We start from the raw sequence: 23934 nt of genomic DNA, 5'->3' as shown, positions 1-23934 counted from the left end.
CACGCCCCTGCCCAACTGCACATCATGGCGGTGTGTTCTCACCTTAGCCACAGAAATTAACTTTCTTAGCAACAGACAAAGATCTTTTTTCCAACAGCTTGAAAACTTTTTTTTAGTTTGGCCTTATAGAAAGCAAAGCTTCCCTTTCTTTAGAGCCAGTCTAGACATCAGCTTTTTTAAAATGTGGGTCTGGGTTCTTTGGGTTGCACTCAGCAGCTGCGTGGAATGGCTATTAAAAGATACAGCAGAGCCTGTTTGGGCTCAGAACACCAGCACAGGGGGACAAAAGCCTTCTGTCTCCCCCCTTCAGCCATTTTCCATGCTGAAACAGCACTGGGATTTATTTCCTGATTTTTGTTGCTCTGCGTGGAGCTTCTGCACGGAACCCGAATTGAACCCAGACCGAGCCCTTCTCAAAAGCGAACATCTAGTTAGGACCTTAGAAACCAAAACAAAACCATGTTTTTTCCCCCAAAGCAAAGGATCTGACCCCAGCATCCCCACACTTTGTCAGTGGATCCATTCAAACATAGCTTCCTCCATCATAGGAGGATGTTTGACGCTGAACCTCCTAACACTTAGTAGAACTTCTCGCTATTTTGTGATTGGCCCTGCCCGTGCGGCAGCTATTTTACAATCGGTCCTGCCTGTATGGCAACGGCAGCCATTCTGTAGTGGTACCCACAACATTTCTCAAAATTCCCAAGTGTGTGGAGGTTCAACAAGGCTGAGTCCTATTTTACAGAAGGCCATTTTAAGCACATCAGCTTCAAATCCAGAAAGCAAAGCCAGCTATCAGCCCAGACTCTTTCTTTAAAATAAAATATTCCACTTTGGTAACAAGGGCTGAAATTTCCTCTGGGGAAAAAAAATTACTGCCACCATAAAAAAAAGCAAAACTTACCTCTATGATGCTTTGAAGCTCCTCTACATAAACCCGTTCCGTTTCTATCAGTTCATTGATAATATGGCTAAAGGGAGGGTGTGTGGGTGTGGGAGAGGCGGGGAGAGAAAGAGAGAAAGAGCGAGAATGAATTGTTGTAATTTTTGCATCCAAACTAGAGAAGCTTTAAAACATTATTTTATGTATTTTAAAATGCCACACTCCTTGAGCACAATGGGCTTCTCAAAGCTGCCTGATGCCAAGTTAGTCCACTGGTCCGTTCAGTACAGAATTGTCTATTCTGAAGTTTCAACAGTTTTCTGGGCAAAGAAAGATCTCCCAATACCTGCTGTTTGAGGGCCAAACCACAAGTGACTAATGACACTTGAACGGCAAGTGAACAGACTCACGTGTATTCTTCCTTGTTCACTTGCGCTCCACTTGAGCGCAAGTGGAGCGCAAGTGAACAGGGAGGAATACACGTGAGTCTGTTCACTTGCCGTTCAAGTGTCATTCGTCACTTGTAGCTTGGCTCTGAGACGCAAACTATACAATATGTTTTTGAACAAGCCGTATCCAGGTTCCCTTTGGAGCTGGAGCTCCAAAATGCAGCAAATAATCTCACCTGAGGCCATTTTGGCTCAGGAGTCAGAAGCACCACCTTCCCGCATGCCATGGTTCTGAGCTGAATTGGGTCCCCACAGACTTTTAAAATGATGTTCCAAGCAGATCATACTGTGTAGTTTGGCCCTGAGAAACTCTTTCACAGGGACCGAAAAGGGGACCTAATTCATGAGCTCTACTACTCAGTCCCTCCCGTAAGAGATATGCCACTTCAGAAAATCATTCAGATGGAACTGTGAGCATGTGGGACAGTGTTAGAACTTCTAATATCATCTGGGGTGAATTTCCACCCTGACACCAGCACATTAGTAAACAACATCTCCAAAGGTATCTGGAGAAGTGAGCTGAGACTCAAGAAAGCTCATACCCAACCACAAGTGTTGTTAGTTTTATAGGTGCTACTGGACTCGTGCTCTTTTTTACTGCTACAGAAAGACATGGCTACCCATCTCGATCCAACACCCCCAAAATACATCCATTTGAGGAAGGATAAGAAACAGCAGAGTTTCTCACCTTTTCTATGCCAATGCCATGATAAAAATCACTGCCTCTCCCCCAAGCCCTGTGCATATTCCTAAAGACTTGCAGGAGGGAAGGCGGTTGGTAGAGAATGGAAATAGAGGCTGAGCAGAAGTCTAGTTCCTTATTTTTGGACCCTTTTAAGTTCTAAAAATAATCAGACTTTTCTGGTTGGTCTGCTAATATGTGTAGAATTGCCCACTTCCAAGTGGGGCCTGACGTTTTCTCCAGGGGAATTAATCACTATGGTCTGAAGATCCGTTGTAATTCTAGGAGATCTCCAGGCCCCATCTGTAGACTGGCAACTCTACCCAAGAGATCCATGCAGAAGAACCAATTGACTCAGCCCAGCCTTCTCCATGCTTGAGCACATAGAGAACTTGATTCTACAAAGACCCAAGTTCTTTCTCATGTACTGCATGAAACAAATATTAGAAAAGCTTATTTTAATCAATTTGCTCAGTTCCAGACGTTCCACCATCAACAGCATTGCTCTGGTTGCTGACTAAGAACATTTAACAAACCGAAAATGTTCCTGATGCGTTGTAAAAGAACCAGTTCCACACCTTAGTGCAGGTGGGTTTCAGAAAAAGAAAAGAAGAACCATGGAAAACAAACAAAAGAGAAGCTAGTATCACTGAGGAAATGGCTCGGTACTTGAGCAAACGTGTGGTTGAGAGGAAAGAAGGGTCAGAAAGCACTGAAATTTCACATTCCTAATGGTGAAGAAACACATTTATTTATTCTACACTGAGGCAATCGATCATGCCTACAGACAGCAAAGGAAAAAAGGAAAGGTCCTAAGCCAGAAGAGGAAAAGATGTGGGCTGAAGGAGACTTCTATCATTTTCTTGTTTATAGTCACAGGCAGGGCTTTTTTTCAGCAGGAATGCAGTGGAACGGAGTTCCAGAACCTCTTGAAAATGGTCACATGGCTGGTGGCCCCACCCCTGATCTCCAGACAGAGGGGAGTTGAGATTGCGTTCCGTGCCGCTCAGCGGCGCGGAAGGCAATCTAAACTCCCCTCTGTCTGGAGATCAGGGGGTGGGGCCACCAGCCATGTGACCATTTTCTCCAAGGGCAACCCACTGAGTTCCACCACCTCTTTTTCAAGAAAAAAAGCCCTGGTCACAGGTAGCCCAAACCGTGAGGAAGTGGAGACAGCCTAGGGCCAAACTAGATGTTACGGCATCCATGTGTTTGACTCTTTGGGTTTCTTCATGTCCTCAGTTTCCATTTGTTGGTTTTCTGTGGCTTTCTTGTTGTCTCTCTGTGTTTTTCAAGCCATCTTTGATCCAATTTGAGAAAGCGTGGAGCAACAATAAAGAAACCACAGAAAGACGGCAAATGCAAAATGACTTTGAGGAAGCTTGGAGAAAAATATGCTGTGGTTCAACACACAAACTGTGGGGAAACCTCTGCGTGAAGAGATCCCTGGAGCAGCCCTCTTCCATGTGGCAGCCCTCAACGAGGGCTTAAACTTAAACTCCGGGTCAGCGTAGCACAGAATGAACTGAAAACTATAGATGTTCTGGAAAGCAGAAGATCTCCCGTTGTAGTTCCGTCTGCTAGGTGCTCGGCTGGGGGTGGAATTTTCTTTGTCTTGACCAAGACAAACTAATGAATGTAGCTCGGCAGCTGTTATCAGGGATATTGTTGACAACCATTGTCATCACTGAGTGCAGGGACAAAGGGTGACTGCCTCGTTTATTCATTATTTATAACATTTTTTCTTAACCCCCCCCCCATCTTTCTAAAGCCCAGAGTGCAACACCATGACCAGAATGAAAACTGTAATGAAGGCAGACTCCACAAACACATCACAAGCAAATAATAAAACCATTAGCAGCTACCTGGCCAAAACGGAAGACAGGAGAACCATGAACCCAAATAGAAGAGCATGCGAGGAAAACAGGATAGATAAATACGCTTTTCTTATTTCAATTTCCACCAGTGTTTTAAATGTTTTCGATTCTTCTGGGCGTTGTTGTGTTTGAAACCGATTTTTTAATGGGATGTTTTAAATATCATTGATGGACACCTTGAACGTTTATTTTAAATAGAAATGTGCTCTAAAAAAATTAGATACATCTCCAAACAGAAAAAAATATTAATGAACACTTATCACTGCTCAGAATATTTTTGTAAATAAAGCCTAAATCACAGAGATGCATGACATGGAAGGGTCATATTCATATTCGGTTGGGCATTAGGGCTGCCAGCTCTGGGCTGGGAAGATCCTGGAGATTTGGGGTAGGAGCTGGGGAGGAGTAGGTTCTTTAGGAGTGTACACACCCACTGCATGCTTCAAGGAAGGAGAGACATTACAACTCCTTGTGTTACCATTGTGTCTGCCAAGAGATCCATAAACCAGAAGCACGCTGGATGAATATTTGTCAGAGATGCTTTAGGCTGATCCTGCACTGGGCAGGGGGTTGGACTAGATGGTCTGTATGGCCCCTTCCAACTCTATGATTCTATGATTCTGTGCTCAGAATTCATTCCTAGTTAGGTGCAAAACCAATCTGGAGCAGTACTGTGGCTTCAGCCACCCCTCCCATGTCATTTCCCCAACCTGAAATGGCCCCCGGGAAGATGCTTTTTGTAAGTTCCATTGAGGGAAACTTACACGTATTGATGGGCTACCCATAAATTTCTCCAATAAGGCAAATAGGGGTTCCTTGGGGCCATTCCAAGTTGGGGAAATGATACCGGGGGAGGGGGGGGCTTAAACTTACTGTCCCCAAATACAGTGACTCTGATCTAAATCAGAGGGCTGCAAGCTTGGAATCTAATTTCCAAGCATGCAAGTCTTGGGTGTTTCTATTGACAGGAAACTTAGGCTTATTTTCTAAAAATTGTCATTCTTATTTCAAGTTTTTTTTAAAAAAACAACATTGCAAGATGACTTGGGTGCCAGCAGTGTCAGAAAAGCAGGTATAATTGCTCCTATTCTAATAATATTATTAATAATATTAATAAGAAGTGCAGTAATCACAATAATATGGGATTCAGATACCCCTTTTTAACTATTTAGCATCCTATAGAGCTGGGACTGGGGAAATAGGGCGGGGCGGGGCAGGGTGGGGGAAGGTATTTAATACTGTTCTCATGCACCTCTTCCCTGATGGAAACACCACCATCTTTCAAGCAGTAACTGACTCCATGGTGAAGGGGGGGGGGAGAAATATATGTCCAGATATCTTTTGCCTCTGCAAATTGAACTGCAGCTTTGAAAACATGGAAGGGGGGCATTTACATTAGGGAAATAGTGGACAAGAAAAGCGTTCGCTACCCCTTTCCACCTTTCAAAGCTGTTGCATGGGGCTACTTATGAGCAATTAACAAGTACTCTATTAACAGGTACATGTATACAGCTCATATAACTTTCAGACAATTAAGCAGCAAAGTGAAGCCGCACCCTTTCTAAGCAGAATAGGTGGAAATGCAGAAGTATTGAGGGTTTTTTTAAAAGTAAATTTTCACAGAATAGGGAAGGAAGAAACCATTTCGGAAACCGGAGTTTTACAGTCCTGAAACTCCAATGTGCTGTCTCAGTGAATGTATTGCTACAGTTGACTCACGTCTAAACAATGGGATTTCGTAGGATTTCCCTGCAACATAAGTATCTCCTTAATCACAAGGTGACTTCATGGTTTTTCCGCTGTGAGGAGCAGTTCAAGAAAAGAATGCAACTGATCCTCTCTAAACAGCAAACACCTGGTTTCACAACCGTGGAATTAAAACTCTAGCTGCAACAGTCCTAAGAACAGGTATTTCAAAGAACGCATCAGGTCAAAGGTGCACAGATGGCTGAAAAATCCAAGGAACCGTCCATATGAAGAGGTAAAAATGTACCCAACTAGACAACAAACAATTTGCCGGACTAATTAGACCTTACGCTTTCCCTCATAGTCACACAATCGCACGTTCTGTGCTGAGAACTGAATGCCAAAGCACGTGCAGCAGAGGCCTGTTTTGGGCCAGGATTGCAACGCACAGGAGAGGGGCCTTAAATGTTCCCCCTGTGGCATTTTCCTGACCTGAAACAGCCCCGAGGGGAGCCGCGCTGAGGGCTGCATGTCAACTATTTCCCCAAAGGGGCAATAAGGGCTCATCACAGCTGTTTCCGTTCAGGAAAACACCAGAGGGAGGTGGGGAATGCATACACTCCCTCTCCCTATATATGGCGGTCCTGGTTTAAAATAGCCCCCCTCACGTACTTGGAAATTAAATTCCCGATACAGAACCTGCAATACACATTTGATGGTGTAGGACACGAGAAAAATGTAATGTGTAATTAACCACATCATTAGTATATCCCAAAAGCCGTCACTTGAAGCAAAGATATTCTGTCTAAAAGTAAAGCCAGCACTAATTTAAAGTTAGAGTACAGATTAGTTATTCAATCAATCTTGTCAAATATTATATCGAAATGGCTAAGAAGATAGGCTGTGTCACATATGAAGAGTCTCCCAAAACTGCATTCTGGGAAACTTTCCTGTCACCGTCTTTTAAAGGCTTTGGCTTTTGCTTTATTTCCCTCAGTAGAAAAGTCTCTATAAAAAAAAAAACTGGAATAGTTCCAATCATCAAGATGAAAAACCTGATGAAATCAGTACACCTCAAACTTCAAAACCTCAAATTAAACTTTCAATTTCTATACAGCTTATCCTACAAAGCTGCCCAAATGATGAGACAGACCTGCAGTTTGTTTACTGGGTGTGCTTGTGACTTCCCCAGCATAAGGGAGGGGGAAGATGTGTGTCTCTGGGCCAAGCTACGCATGACGAATGACACTTGAACAGCAAGTGTATTTCTCCCTGTTCACTTGCCCTCCACTCAATCCACTTGCCGTTCAAGTGTCATTCGTCATGTGTAGCTTGGCCCTCTGTGTGAAGAAATTTTCTGGAAGAGAGACCTTGGCCTTTATTGCACGGGCAATTTTTGCCACTTTTGGCCCCATACCTCTTCAGGTTTTCTTTCAAATTCTGGACGATTAACTCTCCCTTCAGATTTCAATGCGGCATTTCAAGGATTCTCTTCCAAATTTTCTGCCTGCACTGGCAGAAGGGGGAGTTAATCATATGAAATTCAGAAGAAAACCCAAAGTGGTATGGGGCCAGAAGAAGCAAAAATCACCTGTGCGAAGAAGGGCACAGAGAGAAACAAATACTGAGGGGAGCGTACTGAAGCACCTGGTGAGTGCGGGATCTCTTTTTCTCTCTGGAGAATCTGAAGTGGGGTAGTAGATTTGCTGCCTCGGAGTAGTGCCTACTGGCACATTAATAAATAATACAAGATCTTACAAAAATGTTGTAAGTACTTTTCTTCAAACAGTATTGGCCAAGGTAAACTCTGTTCCTTTGAGAAGTGGGTATGCACAACACTACACTGAAGGTCGCTTTTTTGCAAACATTGAATGCTATAACAGACTGGATTTATAAATCAACTGTCTGTTTTTAATATTGTTTTGTAAATGGCTGGGTTCTAAATCATTTGGTGAACTGGACTCTTTCACACATGCTGAATAATGCACTTTCAATGCACTTTGCAACTGTATTGTACTGTGCGAAATGGCAAAATCCACTAGCAAACAATCGATAAAGTGCATTGAAAGTGCATTATTCCTCATGTGGGAAAGTCACTCATGTTTCTTTTTGAAAATTGTGAAGCCTTACACTCACACTCCTCGTTCTCGTATAAAGCAGCTGATCTCCAGACAACAGAGATCAGTGGAGGAAATGGCTCTTTGGAGGGACAAATCTGATATCAAGCAGAAATCTAATACAGAGTTGTAGAAAACAAAAAAATGCTGAAAAAAACCATAAAACAGTAGAGAACTATCCAGTGGGAGCATACTTACAGCAACAAGACAGCACATAGTAGTACAGTCTACAGCCACTAATGCATTTGTTTGATCCATTTCCTTACAGCTCAGCCCTATCACCTATGTAAGAAAGCCCTCCTGAATAATTCAGTTTTGTACAGTTTGCAGAAAGTGAGGAAAGCGGGAGTTTTCCTAACCTCTTTAGGTAGGCCATTCCCTAAGGCAGGGGCCACCACAGAGAAAGCCGTGTATGGGCAGCTGTTGATTTTCCCCATGTACAGGGTGGCACCTGCAGAAGATTCTGTTCAGATGAGTGAAGCTGCCATGGTGGAGCATAGGAAGAGCATTCCTCAACCTGGAGTCGGTAACCTTTATCTGAGCTGAGCAGCACTTCAGAGTTAACGCCACTCATTCTAAGACTATTTTAATATCCCGAACAGTCCCATCAGCACCTTTGCATTTGTTTTACTGTTTAAATAGGCCCCTTCCTGCCCCCTGCTTTATCTGTGATTGAAATGAATAAGGTGATTCACAGTCCTCCCCCACCAAGTTTGGCCCTCACCATCTGGGTTGACACCTTGTTCAGCACACTGTGGAAAAGCTGAGACCGCAAGGTGGAAGGCTAAAAAGGCAGAGCCCTCCAGGGACATGTGAAGGACAGCTCGGAGCCGGTCAACTGCATGAATGGTTGCTATTTGTATAAGCCACGGTAACCTAAGTAGCCACCCCACTCCCCACCGTCACTATTGACAAGGAGAACAAGCGAACTGCAGCCACTTGCCAGGAGGCAATCTGAGGTCACCGCTGTTTGGACCCCATATGACAAGTCCAGATTTTGCACTTTGTAAATGGTATGTTTCAGATAAATGATGCATGCCGATAATATTTATTCCAGTGAGCCTAATTTGGTGTTTGAATTTTTTAAAAACAGGTGAGAGTTGAGTAGTGTTTTTGGCCAAAGAGTGGAGCGTTGAGTACAAGAAAGGATGATGATTGGTAGTAGCGAATGACCGTAAAGCTGAGATGTGTGATGGGAATGGAACAAACAAGCAGAAATCTAAATGAATCTGGTTATATGGTTTTTACTTTGGGGCGGGGGGTGGGTGGGGAGTTTAAGCAGCCCTGGAGCCTCATCAATAAGTTTTCATTAAGAGTCTTGGGTGTTTTAGTTTGGGAAATCACAGACGTGTGGAGTTAAAACAGCAACAACATAAAAAAGGATCAGAACATTTTACTTTTGGCACAATATGTCGGGGGGGGGGAGCGGTGACTGGTGCAAACTGTAAATTGGGTCCTGCAAGGGCACTGATGTGCACTCTCGACATCCACTACTGGTTTCTGTCCTAGCTCCAACCTTGATGTGCCAAATTCGAACCTCGGTCTGCACCTGCCTGGCCAAAATGTATCCTTGCTCTGTCACAGACTGGGTAGATTCCACCAGTTCTCCTCTTGCTTTCCCTCCCCGTCCCCCAGGTTCTGCCCCGATCCCACAGCAAAAAAAAACAAACTGTATCTCCTTAGTATTTACTTAAAATAGTTGCATCCCAATTTTTGACACACAAAGCAGCTTACACAATCTACTGGGGAGGAGAGGCCAAATTTTGCAAGAAGGAGAACTTCCTAACGCGGCTGACTGATCCCTACAATACCTGGCCGTTCCTGGGTGAAGGACCCTATCCTGCTGGTAGCTGCATCTCTGCCTCACAACTCCTGGGAGAAGAATGCTTTCCTCCAGCAGGGGGCATTATATTACTCCTCCCATGGGCCCAGCCTCTTTGGTAAACATTGCCTTCCTTTCCCCTCTATTTCCCTTAGCCCTACTACCATAGATAGATAGATAGATAGATAGATAGATAGATAGATAGATAGATAGATAGATAGATAGATAGATAGATAGATAGATAGATAGATAGATATGGATATATGGGCCATGTCTGAAATGAAGTAACTCTTCCATCGCCATCTGAGGAGAAGTTTTTATTGTATGTAGTGTTTCAAATTTTATTGTAATGTTTTATCTGCTTTTATGTGTTTTTATGTAAATTAAAATGTTGTGCTCCGCCCTGAGCCCGCTCGGCGGGGAGGGCGGACTAAAAATCTAATCTAATAAATAAATAATAAAATAATAAAAACCCTAAAGCTGGGAAGGATCTTGGGAACTGTTGGCCTGCAGGGGAATTAGCAGCCAGACCTGCACGAAAATTTACCCTAAGGCCTCAGGCTTCCTTGAGGCCTACAGTCCTGAGATCGTGACACCCCCTTGCTAGACTAAATCATAGGGCCTCACCATCTCGATCCCCATTGACGAGGTCTGCATTCAAACTGAAAATGGGCAACAGAAGCATTGACCACACTTAGGACCATGTACACAAAAGAACCCCAAGGCAGAACCACAAGTGACAAAAGGCACAGATTGGACACTTGTCAGCTTCCCTCAAGTTTTGATGGGAAATGTAGGCATCCTGGTCTCGCAGCTTTGCTCTCTGACTGCTGTCCAATGGACTTTTCAACCGTCACTTGTCCAACATTCCGCCAAGCTGCCTACATTTCCCATCAAAACTTGAGGGAAGCTGACAAGTGTCCAACCTGTGCCTTTTGTCACTTGTGGTTCTGCTCATAGGATCTTTCCCCAATAGTCAGTTCCTTTGAGGGAAACATGAGCTCTCTAGCGATTTGCAGAAAACATTGAAAAATTTGCTCTAAATCCCAGGATCATGACATGGGGCCAGAGAAAATGGCTGCTGTGTGGGCAGTAAGGCTGCCAGCCCACCAGTGGGGGTGAGGGATCTCACTCTCCAAGACTCTGCCCCTGCCGTAAGTCACCTGGTCAGCAGGGGGGGAAAGCCCAGGGAAAAGTCCTCAAGTGATGTCATTGCACCTGGCAGCTGGTATGCGCCCATGCTTCACAGGGGTCCCAACTAGGATTCCCAGCCTCCAGGTAGTGGCTGGAGATCTCCCGGAATTACAAGTGGTCTCCAGGCCACAGAGATCTGTTCACTTGGAGAAAATGGCTACTTTTGGGGTGGACTCTATGGAATTATGCCATGCCAAGGCCCTTTCCCTCCCCAAACCCCTTTCTCCAGGTTTCTCCAGGTTTCACCCCCCAGATCTCCAGGAATTTCCCAACTTGAAGCTGGCAACCCTAGTCCCAACTGGCCCCTGTGAATAGGGTTGCCAGTTGACCTACCCACCAGAACTGCACAGAGCCCTGTCACCTGTTTTTTTTCTTTTTTGCACTGGTGCTTTGCACTCTTGACTCCTACATGATCATGTCACTCAGTGATGTCATTGCTGCCCCAGGGGCCAGGCATGCCTGCTGGTTGCTTTGCTGGCTAGGCCAGGCTTCTCCAACACTTGGGGTGCAAGTGGGCTCACTGCTTCTCAGGTGTGGAGGAGGCTAGCCAGCTAGGCACTTCTTCTATGGGCAAAGATATGGGACATTTATATGTCCTGTACTTTTATCACGTTTCCCCTGGACAGCCAGATAAAAAATGGGACTGTCTGGGGGAAAACCGGACACCTGACAACCCTACCTGTGAAGCACAGGAGCCTGTCTATCGCTGGGGACGATGACGTCACTACCAGAAGTGACATTATTGCACCTGCCGGGAGAAGAACCCAGAAGGTTAGTGCCAGATTTCCGCCCCCCCCCCCCCCGCCAGTAAGGTAACAGGACCTGGCAACCTAGACCTTCCCACCCAGCTAAGCCTGATTTGTTGCAAGCTTTCCGAAACACTGAAGTAATGCAGCTTGGGGAAAATCACAGAAAACTTGAGGAAAACCCAGGTGGTGTTCCAAAGAACCATGATTGTGTGTAGAAGTGTGTGTGTGGGGGGGGGGGGGACACAGGTTTTTCGGTGCTCGCAGCCGGCCTGTGCAATAACACACACCAGCCTGCGCAATGTTGTCACGTGTGACGACATCACGGGTGCGTGCACGAGCTGGCCCGATTGCTGTGGTGGGCGGCTGGGATGGCACGTGGGTGGCCTCCCAGCTCTCCCGCTCAGTTGCCCTGCGCCGCCCCAGACGCCTGCAGCTGCTGTGCCTGGCCGGGGGCGTGTGCTGGCGGCGGTGGCAGCATGGGTGCGCGCTCCCGCCCCCGGCGCCTCCTCCGGCGCCCCGTACCCTGAGGCAACCGCTTACCTGGCCTCAATGGGCACGCCAGCCCTGGGGAAATGCACTTCCCTAAAGAATCCAACCGAAACAAATCACCAGTCTAGCCACACCAAAAATCAGTATTAGATAAGATGGCTAAATTTCTCTATGTTTTTCTGAAAGGCATATGTGCCATAAACCTTTTTCTTCGATGACTTATATCACAAAAACTGTTATGGATAGAGGCATTATTAGTATTAATTATTATTTGTAGGAGAATTTAACAGCTTTCCAACAGTACTTTAAAATTTGAAATTGATCACTTGGTTCATGAATTATAGCTCAAATTAGAAAAGGTTGGAAAAATTGTCTTCGGCCATTTTGATGACATCATAAAAAGTGTAAACTATCCATCAAAACGGGCTATCACATCAAAACTTAACACATGTACCTTTTGCAAAAAACATTAAGAAGTTCTGCCATCTTACCTGATGCCAATATGTCAATTTTTGGCTCTGGGCTCCAGGACTGGTATCAAAACAGCCGAAGTCTGGGAATGGTTAAGACTGACCACTATAGTTCAATATAGTTCAATTCTGCTTAAGTTATGCTGTCATGGAAATGGAGTTTGAGTCACCTGAAACCATTAGAGCAAGGGTGTGGCTGCATGCGTACATGGATTTTTTTTGATGTCCAGTTATGCTATTGATCTGTTCACAATAGCCCAAAGCAGATCTGTGTGCCTAATTACAGTCTCAATTGCCACAGAGCCTAGATTCTTCTGTTTTGTGTGCAAACAACATTCTGTTGGTATGTACCAAACAGACACAGTCCTTTTGTTGAAACCCTAATCTCTCGGTGTGATTCTCAAAAACAAAGAGATTGATTTGATTGCCTGACAAAAAGCTTCCAACTGCCTCACCACTGACCCTAAAGCTGAGCTTAGAAAAATGCTCCCAAACAGCAAGAAAATAATAAGAGAAATTATCTTCTCATCCTGGGTTCCCAATATATTTAATTCTCGAACTCTCCTGTAGTATCATCTCTGTGTCACATAAACAGTTTGGATCTCTCTTGGTCTTTAAAACCCCATTTAAATGATAAATTGCAGCACTCTGCTTTGCTTCAGTTCTGTTTTCAGATTTCTACAGTTTAAATCCTACTGCAATGTTTATTGGACGACCCATCCTGTTGATTGTAATTGACTGTGTGTAATCTGACTTGAGAAAGGCAGATTAAAAATAATGGAAAAAATAAATAAGTAATTTATGTAATTAAGTAATTTATGTCTCGGAGTCAAGAACAAGTATTAAATCAGATGTTTTCTTGGGAGTTTCAAGTCAGGACTCAGGGCCAAGCTACAAGTGACGAATGACACTTGAACGGCAAGTGTATTTTTCCCTGTTCACTTGCCCTCCACTCAATCCACTTGCCGTTCAAGTGTCATTCGTCACTTGTAGCTTGGCCCTCAGTGGATTTTTAAATTTCATTTTCACATGCCATGGACTGACTATAGTAGAGATTACACCTTCTATCTCCACATAATTTTTCTATTAGAAATGTCAATAGGGAGCTGCCATATGGCCTGTTAGGATAAAACCTATGTGAACATGGAACTTCTAGCACATATCTCACCTGGTTCTCTGAAAGTCTCTCTACACGAGACATCGGACACAGGAATGGTAGTTTAAAAAGATAGAGCCAGCGGTAGAGCAAAGGCTTTGCTATATACTGGAGCAGTGTGAAGAGGCTGTGAATGGCCAGAATGGAAACTTCAGCCCATTATAACTTCTCCAGGTCCGAGTCAGGCTCTGGAAGGCAGCTCCAGCCCATTTCCATTCCTCGCTGCCCCCTGGTTGCACTCCCACACAATTTAGACTGGAGAGGTGAAACAGACAGAGTCTTCAGGCAGGCGAAGATGAAATGAACAAACCCTCTGAGGAGTGATCTCCACCAGCTCTGTCTTTTAAAACTATGCTTCCCGGCTAATATTGCATCTCCCTACCCTCGAACAACACACACCAAAGCATCTTGTGTAGAGAGACTCTGAGTGTACACTCTACTGCAAACCTGGGTTTGCTGCTGTGTAATGCATAAAAGCACCCAAACAATGTAGCGGCAGGAAGATTCAAACCACCACTTTCCGGCCTCAAGACAATGTCTGCTAACCACAGTGCCTCCCCAGCATCCCCTGGGCCAGTGATTCTCAAACAAAAGTGAATTACAGCTCTATTGCAAGTGGGTTTGTGGACCAGGAGGGAGGGGAAGGAATAGGGCAAGCTGGGAGACAAGGCTTGAGGGCAAATTTGGGGTTTGCATCTATCAAAAGAACCATATTGTTCCACGAGGGGCTGTGGCTCAGTGGTAGAGCATCTGTTTGGCATGCAGAAGGTCCCAGGTTCAATTCCTGGTATAAAGGATCAGGCTGTAGTACATGTGAAAGGCCTGTACCTCAGACGCCAGAGAGTTGCTGCCAATTTGAGTAGACAATCTTGATCTTGATGGACCGATGGTCTGATTCAGTATAAAGCAGCTTCATGGGTTTTCATCTCTGCTGACTCCCGATTTGTTTCTGGTCCCAATTCAAGGTGGTGGTATTGACCTTTAAAGCTCTATATAGCTTGCGGCAGTTTTCCTTAAGGACTACCTATTTCCATAAAAATCTAACTTACCCATCCACCAGGGCTTTTTTTCTGGAAAAAGAGGTGGTGGAACTCAGGACCGCACAATGATATCACTTTGGGTCAGCTGAAACAAAGGGGGAGTTTTTTAAAGTTTAAATCACACGGAGGGCAATCTAAACTCCCCTCTGTCTGGACACTGTGACCCCTGCTATATACTATACTATATGGTTATGCTTTATTGACACGATATATATCATTTGGATAGTATGCTCGATAGAGTCTATGTAAAAGAATTAGAATGTGCTTAGAGTAAGAGATATTATGATTTACAGAGGGTAGGAAAATGTAAATGAAATAGATTTAAGCAATAAGAAGGGTTAAGGGTTGGAAAGCTGTTGGAAGTCAATAGGGAGGGGGGAGGAAAAGGGTGGGGGATAGAGGGGGGGGGAAATGAGATTATATGTGTTAAATTTGAAAATTCTTTTCTTTTTTCCACTCACCAATAACATTTTATTAAAAAAAAAAAAACTCCCCTCTGTCTGGAGATCAGGGGGCGGGGCCACTGGCCATGTGACCATTTTCAAGAGTCACTTGTCATAGAAAAATATAAGATAATTTTCAAGATGGCAGCAGTAAATGCTAAGCTAATTAAAACGTTCCACCACGTTCCTGCTGAAAAAAAGCCCTGCCATCCACTATGGTCATCTTTGGAGGCCCTGCTTTGGGTACCTCCACCATTTGAGGTTAGATGGGTAGCAACTCAAGGACCACCCTTCTTGGCTGTACTTCTGAAACTTTGGAACTTTCTCCCCAGCAAGACTTACCTGTCTTCTTCTATTGTTGTCTTCTGCCAATGAGCGAGAACTGTTTGCTTTGGTTGCCATTCCCTCACTATCTCGTTTTAGTTCTCCTCCCTCTTTGTGTGTGTGTATATTTAATATGTTGTTTTAATGTCTGAAATGTTTTAATGTTTAACATGTTTTAATGTCTACTGCCTTGGGGACCCCGGATTGGATCAAAAGATGTCATAGAAATATTTTAAATAAATAAATACAGTGTGAAAGGGCCATGTAATACAGACTGTTGTTCCTTAATCCTATATATTTAGGATTACTAAACACACACACACGTTCACTGTAGACTGATGTGAGAATCCTACATTTTATTTATTTATTTTATTTCATTTGACTTCTATTCTGCCCTCCTCGCGAACAGGCTCAGGGTGGATCACATCATTTAAAACATAGTAACACGGTTACATGCATTTTCTATAAAATCGATAAAAAAATTACAAACATTCAGTCACTTGTCATAGAAAAATATAAGATATAATTTTCAAGATGGCAGCAGTAAATGCTAAGCTAATTAAAGACAGGATTAAAAAACAGGATGGTCGACAAATCTCATCGAGGAGGTTTGGATCGTTCGCCTCCTCTTCTCCTCCTACCAGGCCAGCGGTGGCCTGGCCCAGCCTCAACCATATGCTTGGCGAAACATCTCTGTCTTACAGGCCTGATGGAAAGATAACAAGCCCTGCCGGGCCCTGGTCTCAAAGGACAGAGAGTTCCACCAGGCTGGTGCCAGGACCAAAAAGGTGCTGGTTCTGACTGAGGCCAGGCAGGTCTCCCTGGGGCCAGGGGCCACCAATAGCTGTTTTTCTGTCTTCCGGGGCATGTATAAGGAGAGGTGGTCCCGCAGATACATCGGTCCCCAGTCCACATATGTTGTGGGGGGGAGGGGGGAGTGGCCAAGGCACAACTTTGAAAGTGGATCCCAAAAATTACAGTGACGTTCTGAAGTGGGTCCCATTTCAAAAGATTGGAGACCCCAAGACCTCGGCCTGGCCAGCTCCACCAGTTCTACTGCTGTCCTCTCTAGTCTGCAATATCTGAATCTTTGGTTGCCAACATTTGTGAAAACTCAGCTTTTTATAGTTAGAAGCCTGATCGACAAAATCTGTGCGTTTCTGCAATGATTTCAGTGTGCATCAGAAGCAGGGAGCACAAGCAACTTCGTCACCATCACATCTTGACTTGAGGAGGGCTGGTGTTTGGAGGAGTCAACTACGGTCATAAACTTTCACAAGGCTTCTTTGCCTTAACGCTGTTTCTCTGGCTTCGGTCCAGCACTAAATATAGTAATTCCTAGCCTTGACGTCTGAGTTACAGCAATTTCATAATCAATGAGTCAGAAAAAAAGAACGTCGCTCATCTGATTGCTCCGTGGAACATGACCTGCTTTTATCTATGTATGCTTTTTGGGAGCGGGCAGGTAATGTAGATTTCTGAATCTGAACCCTGTGAAGACAGAATGCTGTCAATAAAGTTAAGCCAGTGGGACTAGACGCCCTGGCCTGTCAAGACAGACCAAGCACACGGCAACATTCACAGGTGCCAGAGACAACCACCCAATCCTCTAAGCTACTGTTCTCGAACTATTTATGACAACTTGGCCATCTGAAGATCAGCAGGGCTTTTTTTTCAGGGGGAACGCGGGGGAACGGAGTTCCGGAACCTCTTGAAAATGGTCACATGGCTGGTGGCCCCGCCCCCTGATCTCCAGACAGAGGGGAGTTTAGATTGCCCTCCACGCCACTCGGCGGTGCGGAGGGCAATCTAAACTCTCCTCTGTCTGGAGATCAAGGGGCGGGGCCACCAGCCATGTGACCATTTTCGCCGAGGGCAACCCACTGAGTTCCACCACCTCTTTTCCCAGAAAAAAAGCCCTGCAGATCAGTATGTATGAGGTTGGTCCTGTGGAAGAAGGAGCACAAATAGTTGCTAGGGAGCAAATAACTTTTCCCCCTCGGGGGCCAGCTCGATTTGCCACAAGTATGAGAATTTATTGATTAGTTACTTCATTAATACCTTGCCTTTCTTCTCAACGGGGACCCAAATGGGCTTACCACATTCTCTCTGTCTCAATTTTATCCTCACAACAACCCTATGAGGTAGGTCAAGCTGACAGAGGGAGACTGACCTAAAGTCACCCAGCCGCTGCTGTGGTAGAGCGGGAATTCGAACCTGGGTCTCCCAGATTCTAGTCTAACGCTCTAGCTGCTACACTACAATGGTGATTTTTTAAAAAAAATAAACTAATAAATACAAATTTTTAGCTAGCAGCACTCTCTTCTTCAGTATAATTCTCTCAAGATTCTGAAGGAATGCATTTGTTCTTCAATGGTTTACTAACAGTTTACTCTGGCATGCAGCCTTTGCCCAACCTCCTTGTAAAATTTGACCGCTTGTCACAAGGAAAAAAAAGCAGAACAGAAAGCATCTTAAGAAGCAAGCTCTTGACTAACAACAGCTCATTCTGAAATAATGTTGTCAGTCTTTAAGATGTCTCTGGACTTCCATTTTATCTTCCCTCCCTACGATCAGTAAACGTAGGATTTTGGAAACTGACAAAGTATATTTTTCAGGATTTTTTTGACCGCTACGTATTTTCATACTAGTGGTACCCTCACTTCTGTAGGGTCAAATGAAATCCCACAGACACAGTCCGAATTTGGTATTGCAGCCATATCAAAATGCTGACAAGCTTTCAGTGACAGGCTTTCAGCCACGGAATTTGCATTTTAGCAAGCCTTCTCACGTTTCCGATTATTGTGGGAGTTTATTCCTCTGACAAAACAAGGTTTGGCAACACAAAATACGCTGAAAACATTTTCAACATCGCTCTTCTCCACCCTTGCCAGACAATTAAAACTCAGGCACAGAAACCCGTTGCATTTAAAACCACAAACATGGAATCAACAAGTTAGTACCTTTGATCTCTGGAATATGCAAGCGGGGCGGGGGGGGAGAATTTTGGAAAGAAAGAAAAAAGGAACATTTTCAAATGCAAATGTATTATTTTCCAAATATTTGAATGGACTCTGTGCAGTCAGTTGCCTACGAGAGCAGCAGCGATCGCTAATGTTAACTAACTGGTTCCATTCCTCATACACTGATGTGAGAAAAGGTGTACACTTACAGGACAAACAAATAATCTAGCACATCCGAGGAAGACCTACTCTTCACACAGAAGCCTTCCTCCTCCCTTTCACATTTATTTCTGACATATTTTCTCTTTTGTACTATAAACCACTTTGGGTTCCCATTTAGGAGGAAATCCGGCAACAAATAAATAAATATCACATTTACTTTCAGTACTTTCAGACTCGCACAGAAGTCAAGGAGCATAAGATTATAGCCTTGAGCTGTGCTCTTCATGCTACTTGGACGTTGTATTTAAGAAGGGCTTTGATGAAAATACATTGTTTCTTCTCAGAACTAAGCAAGAAACAGGGACCATAGATGTCAACTAATTTAGCAAAACGTGGGACTCCCCAGGTGTTAACTAGCTTAGCAAAACTCAAATATGGCTTTTGCAATGCATGCACTTTTCTTGTCTAGGTTTGAATTTTACATAGTTATATTTGGCCCCAGTAGTGTCTGCATTTAGGGTTACCAACAACCTGGAGAATCAGTGTCCTGCACCTTTAATAAAGGCAAACGTCTGGAAATGGTGAAGCTTTTCACGGCGCAGAAGTAAGATCACCTGGTAAATAATACCCCATTAAATTTCCATTAAAGGGAGGAGGTCACTTTTTTTCTCCAGGTTGCTGACAACCATATATGTATTTCATTGACATGTTTATTATATTCATACCTCCTGCATAAAAGATATGCCCAGCGCAGAGCCACTGCATTGCATTGGCAGAAATGGGCTATAGTCTGCTAAACATTCCCTTGGTGGAACTTTGGTTAGTCACATGGCTGATTCCGCACACATTGGATAATGCACTTTCAATGCACTTTATCAATCGTTTGAGGTGGATTTTTTATTCTGCGCACAAAAAAATCCGTTCCAAATGATCTATAAAGAGGATTGGAAGTGCATTATCCAACGCATGCGGAATCACTCGTTAAGATGCCGCAAGAGTCCTGTTTTGTTTCCCAGCAACCTACAGACACGGCTGGCTGAAAAGCTAATTCATAGCAACCCCATAGGGTTTCCAAGGCAAGTGACAAATGGAGGTGGTTTGCCATTGCCTACCTCTGCATAGCAACCCTGGACTTCACTGGTGGTTTCCCATCCAAGTACTGACCAGGGCTAACCCTGCTTAGCTTCCAAGCTCTGCCAAGATCAGGCTAGCCTGGGTTATCCAGGTCAAGTTGCTACTGCAATTATGTTACAGCAGTTCTGTACATCAACAAATAAATTACCATCCGTTGTTTGCAATAATGGGCCCTCTTTTTCTCCTCCATCCCTTTTTGTGCAACCACCTGTTTTCAAGAACATATTTTGGTTTACCATGTCACCTAGCTATGGCTCCTCCTGTTCTGCTCCTCTCTCAATTTTGAAGGGGAACCACAAAAGGGACATGAGTGTACCCGTAAGCATTCCCATTCCAGCTTCCTTCTTTCACTCCCTGGTGTTGTCGATACTGTTTCACGACAGCAAATGGCAGAATGAGGGATGGCCTTTTTGAAAACCAAGGCAGCCAACTTAAAAAAAAAAAAAACTTCTTTGCTGCATCTTTAAGAGACGCTTGCACTACAGACAATAGCAGGTGCTAGCTTAAGCTACCAACAGTTTCAGCTATTGCCTGGTGCAGCTCATAAAGGCAGATGAGCAGTCCATGCGGTTCTTTTCTTTATTTCTGGCCAGTTGGCAGCCGGGGTGAGAAATATTTGTACCAGGGCTGGGGTGCCTGGTGCCCAAAGGCGGAACTTGGACTCTCCTGCCCCTCCAGTTCTTTGCCTGTAGCGTCATAAGAGCTCAGCAGTACTGGCACATTGCTTGAATGTACAACAGCAAAATTCTGCATGTGTTTGTGACATAAGCTTTCCTGGGTGGAGTGAACAGCCGGACTGTGGGACTGAGGAGTGCCTACAATGAGTAGGGATATTTGCCTTCTAAGGCGTACGTCTTTGTCTAAAAGGCAGTGGCCCTAGAAGCCTGGTTTTCAAAGCCAAGAGCAAATAAGATATATCTTTGCTGGCTCAGCATGCCAAACAACTACTCTTGCTAAAGTTTTATACGGTGTTTAGCCACTGGGGAGAATACCAGGATTACAAAATGTAACATCTAAGAAAAATTGAGATGCAAGATTATCATCCCTCCCCCCGCTTTTTTGTGTCTGTGATGCAAATGTATAACCTGCTTTGCCTAGAGTCTACATGAGTGACATTCACAGGTGCGTGCAAATTCAAGAGAATGACTCAAGGGTATCTTCAGGACATTGTTGCATGCAGGGCTTTTTTTCAGCTGGAACGCGGGGGAACGGAGTTCCGGAACCTCTTGAAAGTGGTCACATGGCTGGTGGCCCCGCCCCCTGATCTCCAGACAGAGGGGAGTTGAGATTGCCTTCCGTGCCGCTGCGGCATGGAGGGCAATCTCAACTCCCTTCTGTCTGGAGATCGGGGGGCGGGGCCACCAGCCATGTGACCATTTTCTCCAAGGGCAACCCACTGCGTTCCACCACCTCTTTCCCCAGAAAAAAAGCCCTGGTTGCATGCAACCATTCAGCAATCCTCTGCGCATGGACCCTCAGGAATCAATCCCGCTGGATTCTGTGAGATTTTTTTTTTTTGCACAAAAACATTGACAGGATCACGTAACCCTCAGAGCACATCCCTGAATAAACATGCACAGGGTCAGTCTTCAAATCTGCATGTTTACCTAGTGATGTCCATAGCACTTACTCTCAGTTAAACGACTGCAGCCTTACTTCAGAGAAAGTCCTGCTAAACTCAGTGGAGTGTTTTTATCAGACTACACGATTAGGCTATTTGTGGGCATGTGTCACTATGGCTCACATGGACTCAAAACCAGAAGTGAGCCATTTTTCAAAAAGTGTACATTCTCAACCAATGACGGTTTCATTCAAGCATTGCAGATGTGGCTAAAGCAAGAAGAAAGCTGTTGTAGCATAGTGGATAAATAGTTGGGCTGTGCATCAGCACGCTGCTGGTTCGACTCCTACCACTGCCATGAGATCAGCAGGTGGCCTTGGGCAAGCCACTTCTCTTGGCCCCAGCTCCCCAGCTGTATTGCAGGGATAATAACAACCAGGGCTTTTTTTCTGGGAAAAGAGGTGGCGGAACTCAGTGATGGAACTCAGGACCGCACAATGATGTCACTTTGGGTCAGCTGGAACAAGGGGGGAGTTTTTTAAAGTTTAAATCGCCCTTGCCTAAAATGGTCACATGGTCGGTGGCCCCGCCCCCTGATCTCCAGACAGAGGGGAGTTTAGATTGCCCTCTGCGCCACCGAGCAGCACGGAGGGCAATCTAAACTCCCCTCTGTCTAGAGATCAGGGGGCGGGGCCACCAACCATGTGACCATTTTAAGAGGTGCTGGAACTCCATTCCACCGCATTCCTGATTTTGTTCACTGTTCTGAGTGGGGCACTAATCTGCCTAGAAGAGAGGTATATAAGCACAGTTATTATTATCAAACTTACATTTTGGTTCAGATTTCTGCAGTCCTAATCCTATTACATTGATTATTGGATACCCCTCCTGTTGACTGCATAGTCCATCTTGAGTCTCAGTGAGAAAGGTGGATTATAAATCACAAAAATAATGTAAATAAAGAAGCACTGGTATTGTCCGATAAGCAAGTGCCCTCGAAACATCTAAAGAAAATGTCTCATCCGCAAGGGTGGCTCTGTCTATTCTAGACAGCCTAGTTTCTAGTGCCAGTTTAGGATCAGAGTGCCAGTCTAGGATCTGGGAAACCCAGGTCTGAATCCGATGTGGAAGCTTGCTGGGCTGGTCATTCTCTTTCACCTCAGCTTTCACAGGGGTGTTGTTGAGGATGAAGTAGAGGAGAGGAGACGAAGGTTAAAAATCATCTTGGGTCCCCATTAAGAAGAACAGTAGGATATCAGTATGTAAAATAAATAAATACACTGCCCGAAAGGGAAACAGGAAGCAACTACTCCTCTGCTAAATTTCCTGTAACTCACAGATAGACCGGCAGTACTAAAAGCCTGGTGGTGGTGGAAAATGTCATCAAGTCATAGCTGACTTATGGTGACCCCTGCTCGGGCTTTCAAGGGAAGAGACTAGCAGAAGTGGTTTGCTATTGCCCGGCTCTGCAACCCTGGTCTTCTTTGTTTGTTTGTTTATGTCATTTATAGTCCGCTTTTCTCACTGAGACTCAAGGCGGATTACACAGTATGAGCTTAGTACAATCAGTATCAAGCACATTTCCATACAGTATATCAAGTACCTTTCCTTACAATATCAAGGACATTTTCATTAACAATGCCATAGGGTAAATATAAACAAGTTTACAAAGACATACCATTAGCAAGGATCCAATACAGAGAAGAAATGCTGAAACAGAACACCATGAATTCTAGTACTGATAACAGACAACATGAAGCTGAAACAGAACATAATCAATTTGGAGGTCTCCCATCCAATTATTATCCAAAGCTGACCCCTGTTTAGCTTCTGAGATCTGACTTGCCTGGGCTCTCCAGGTCAGGGCCTCAAAAACCTACTGTCTGCCAAAGTATCATAGAGTTTGCCTAAAGTGATTCTCACATCCCCCCCCCCCCCCGCTGCCCTGTTGAGGGAGCTACTTAGAAAGGGGAAACTCACCCTTTCAGGGAGGCCTAAGATTTTGAGCAGGCGATGCTTTCCTCCCACCATCCATCCTGGTTAGACTCCATGTCCCCTGGCATTGAACCTTCACTGTCCGACAGTCGAATTCTGGGGGAGTGATGGCACCCTCACTGCCCCATCCTCCCCAATAAGATAAGTATTCAACAAGAGCTTCTAAGCTGTCCTCCAGCTATTTCCCTTTGTGTGGGTGTGTACGTGTCCAAGAAGTTCTTTCTCTTGCATCTTCAACACCCGTGTGAGATAAGATCCTACCCCACAAATGCTTGCATGCATGTGACTGTAGTAATCACATACTCAGCTGTGGAAAAGATTTCTCTTGCTTGCATGTAGGCGGGCGATCCAGTAGATACTTGCCTGAGAACAAGGCTGTTTGCTTCAGAGGAAACTTGTCAAGGACTGGTGATTTTAGGGAGGATTGTTGGGGGGAGGGTAGTTTAACCTTTGGTCTCGTGTGTAGTTTCACGTGGGTAGCCATGTTGGTCTGCAGTCAACGAGCAAGATCTGGGCTCAACAGCACTCAAAAGACCAAGTAGATTTCCAAGGGATGAGCTTCAGAGAGTCAAAGCTTTTGTCAGTAAGAACCAAACAGTGGCTAACAGCCCAGGATAAAATGGTTACAAGGGGAACGAACGAAAGGGGATTGGGCTGCACGTTTTGAAGGAGGAGGTCGCTTTTTAAAAAGCTGCAACCCTTTTGGAAGGAGTGCTTTTAAAAAAAAAGCCCGAGAGA

The 23934-nt window shown here is 44.7% G+C and overlaps 1 protein-coding gene across 1 annotated transcript in view; it reads right to left on the bottom strand.

Annotated features, from left to right (window-relative positions):
* The window catches only part of MCF2L2 (MCF.2 cell line derived transforming sequence-like 2), a 272166-nt gene that overhangs the window by 107657 nt on the left and 140575 nt on the right, over positions 1-23934 (bottom strand). Inside the window, exon 15 of the mRNA XM_054982756.1 lies at positions 905-971. Coding sequence (XP_054838731.1) covers positions 905-971 — 67 coding nt within the window. The remainder of the gene's footprint in view (positions 1-904; positions 972-23934) is intronic.

Source organism: Eublepharis macularius, chromosome 6 (genome assembly GCF_028583425.1).
Source record: "Eublepharis macularius isolate TG4126 chromosome 6, MPM_Emac_v1.0, whole genome shotgun sequence".
NCBI lineage: Eukaryota > Metazoa > Chordata > Lepidosauria > Squamata > Eublepharidae > Eublepharis > Eublepharis macularius.
The sequence above is the reverse complement of the archived record's forward strand: the minus strand, read 5'-3'. Positions and strand labels throughout refer to the sequence as shown.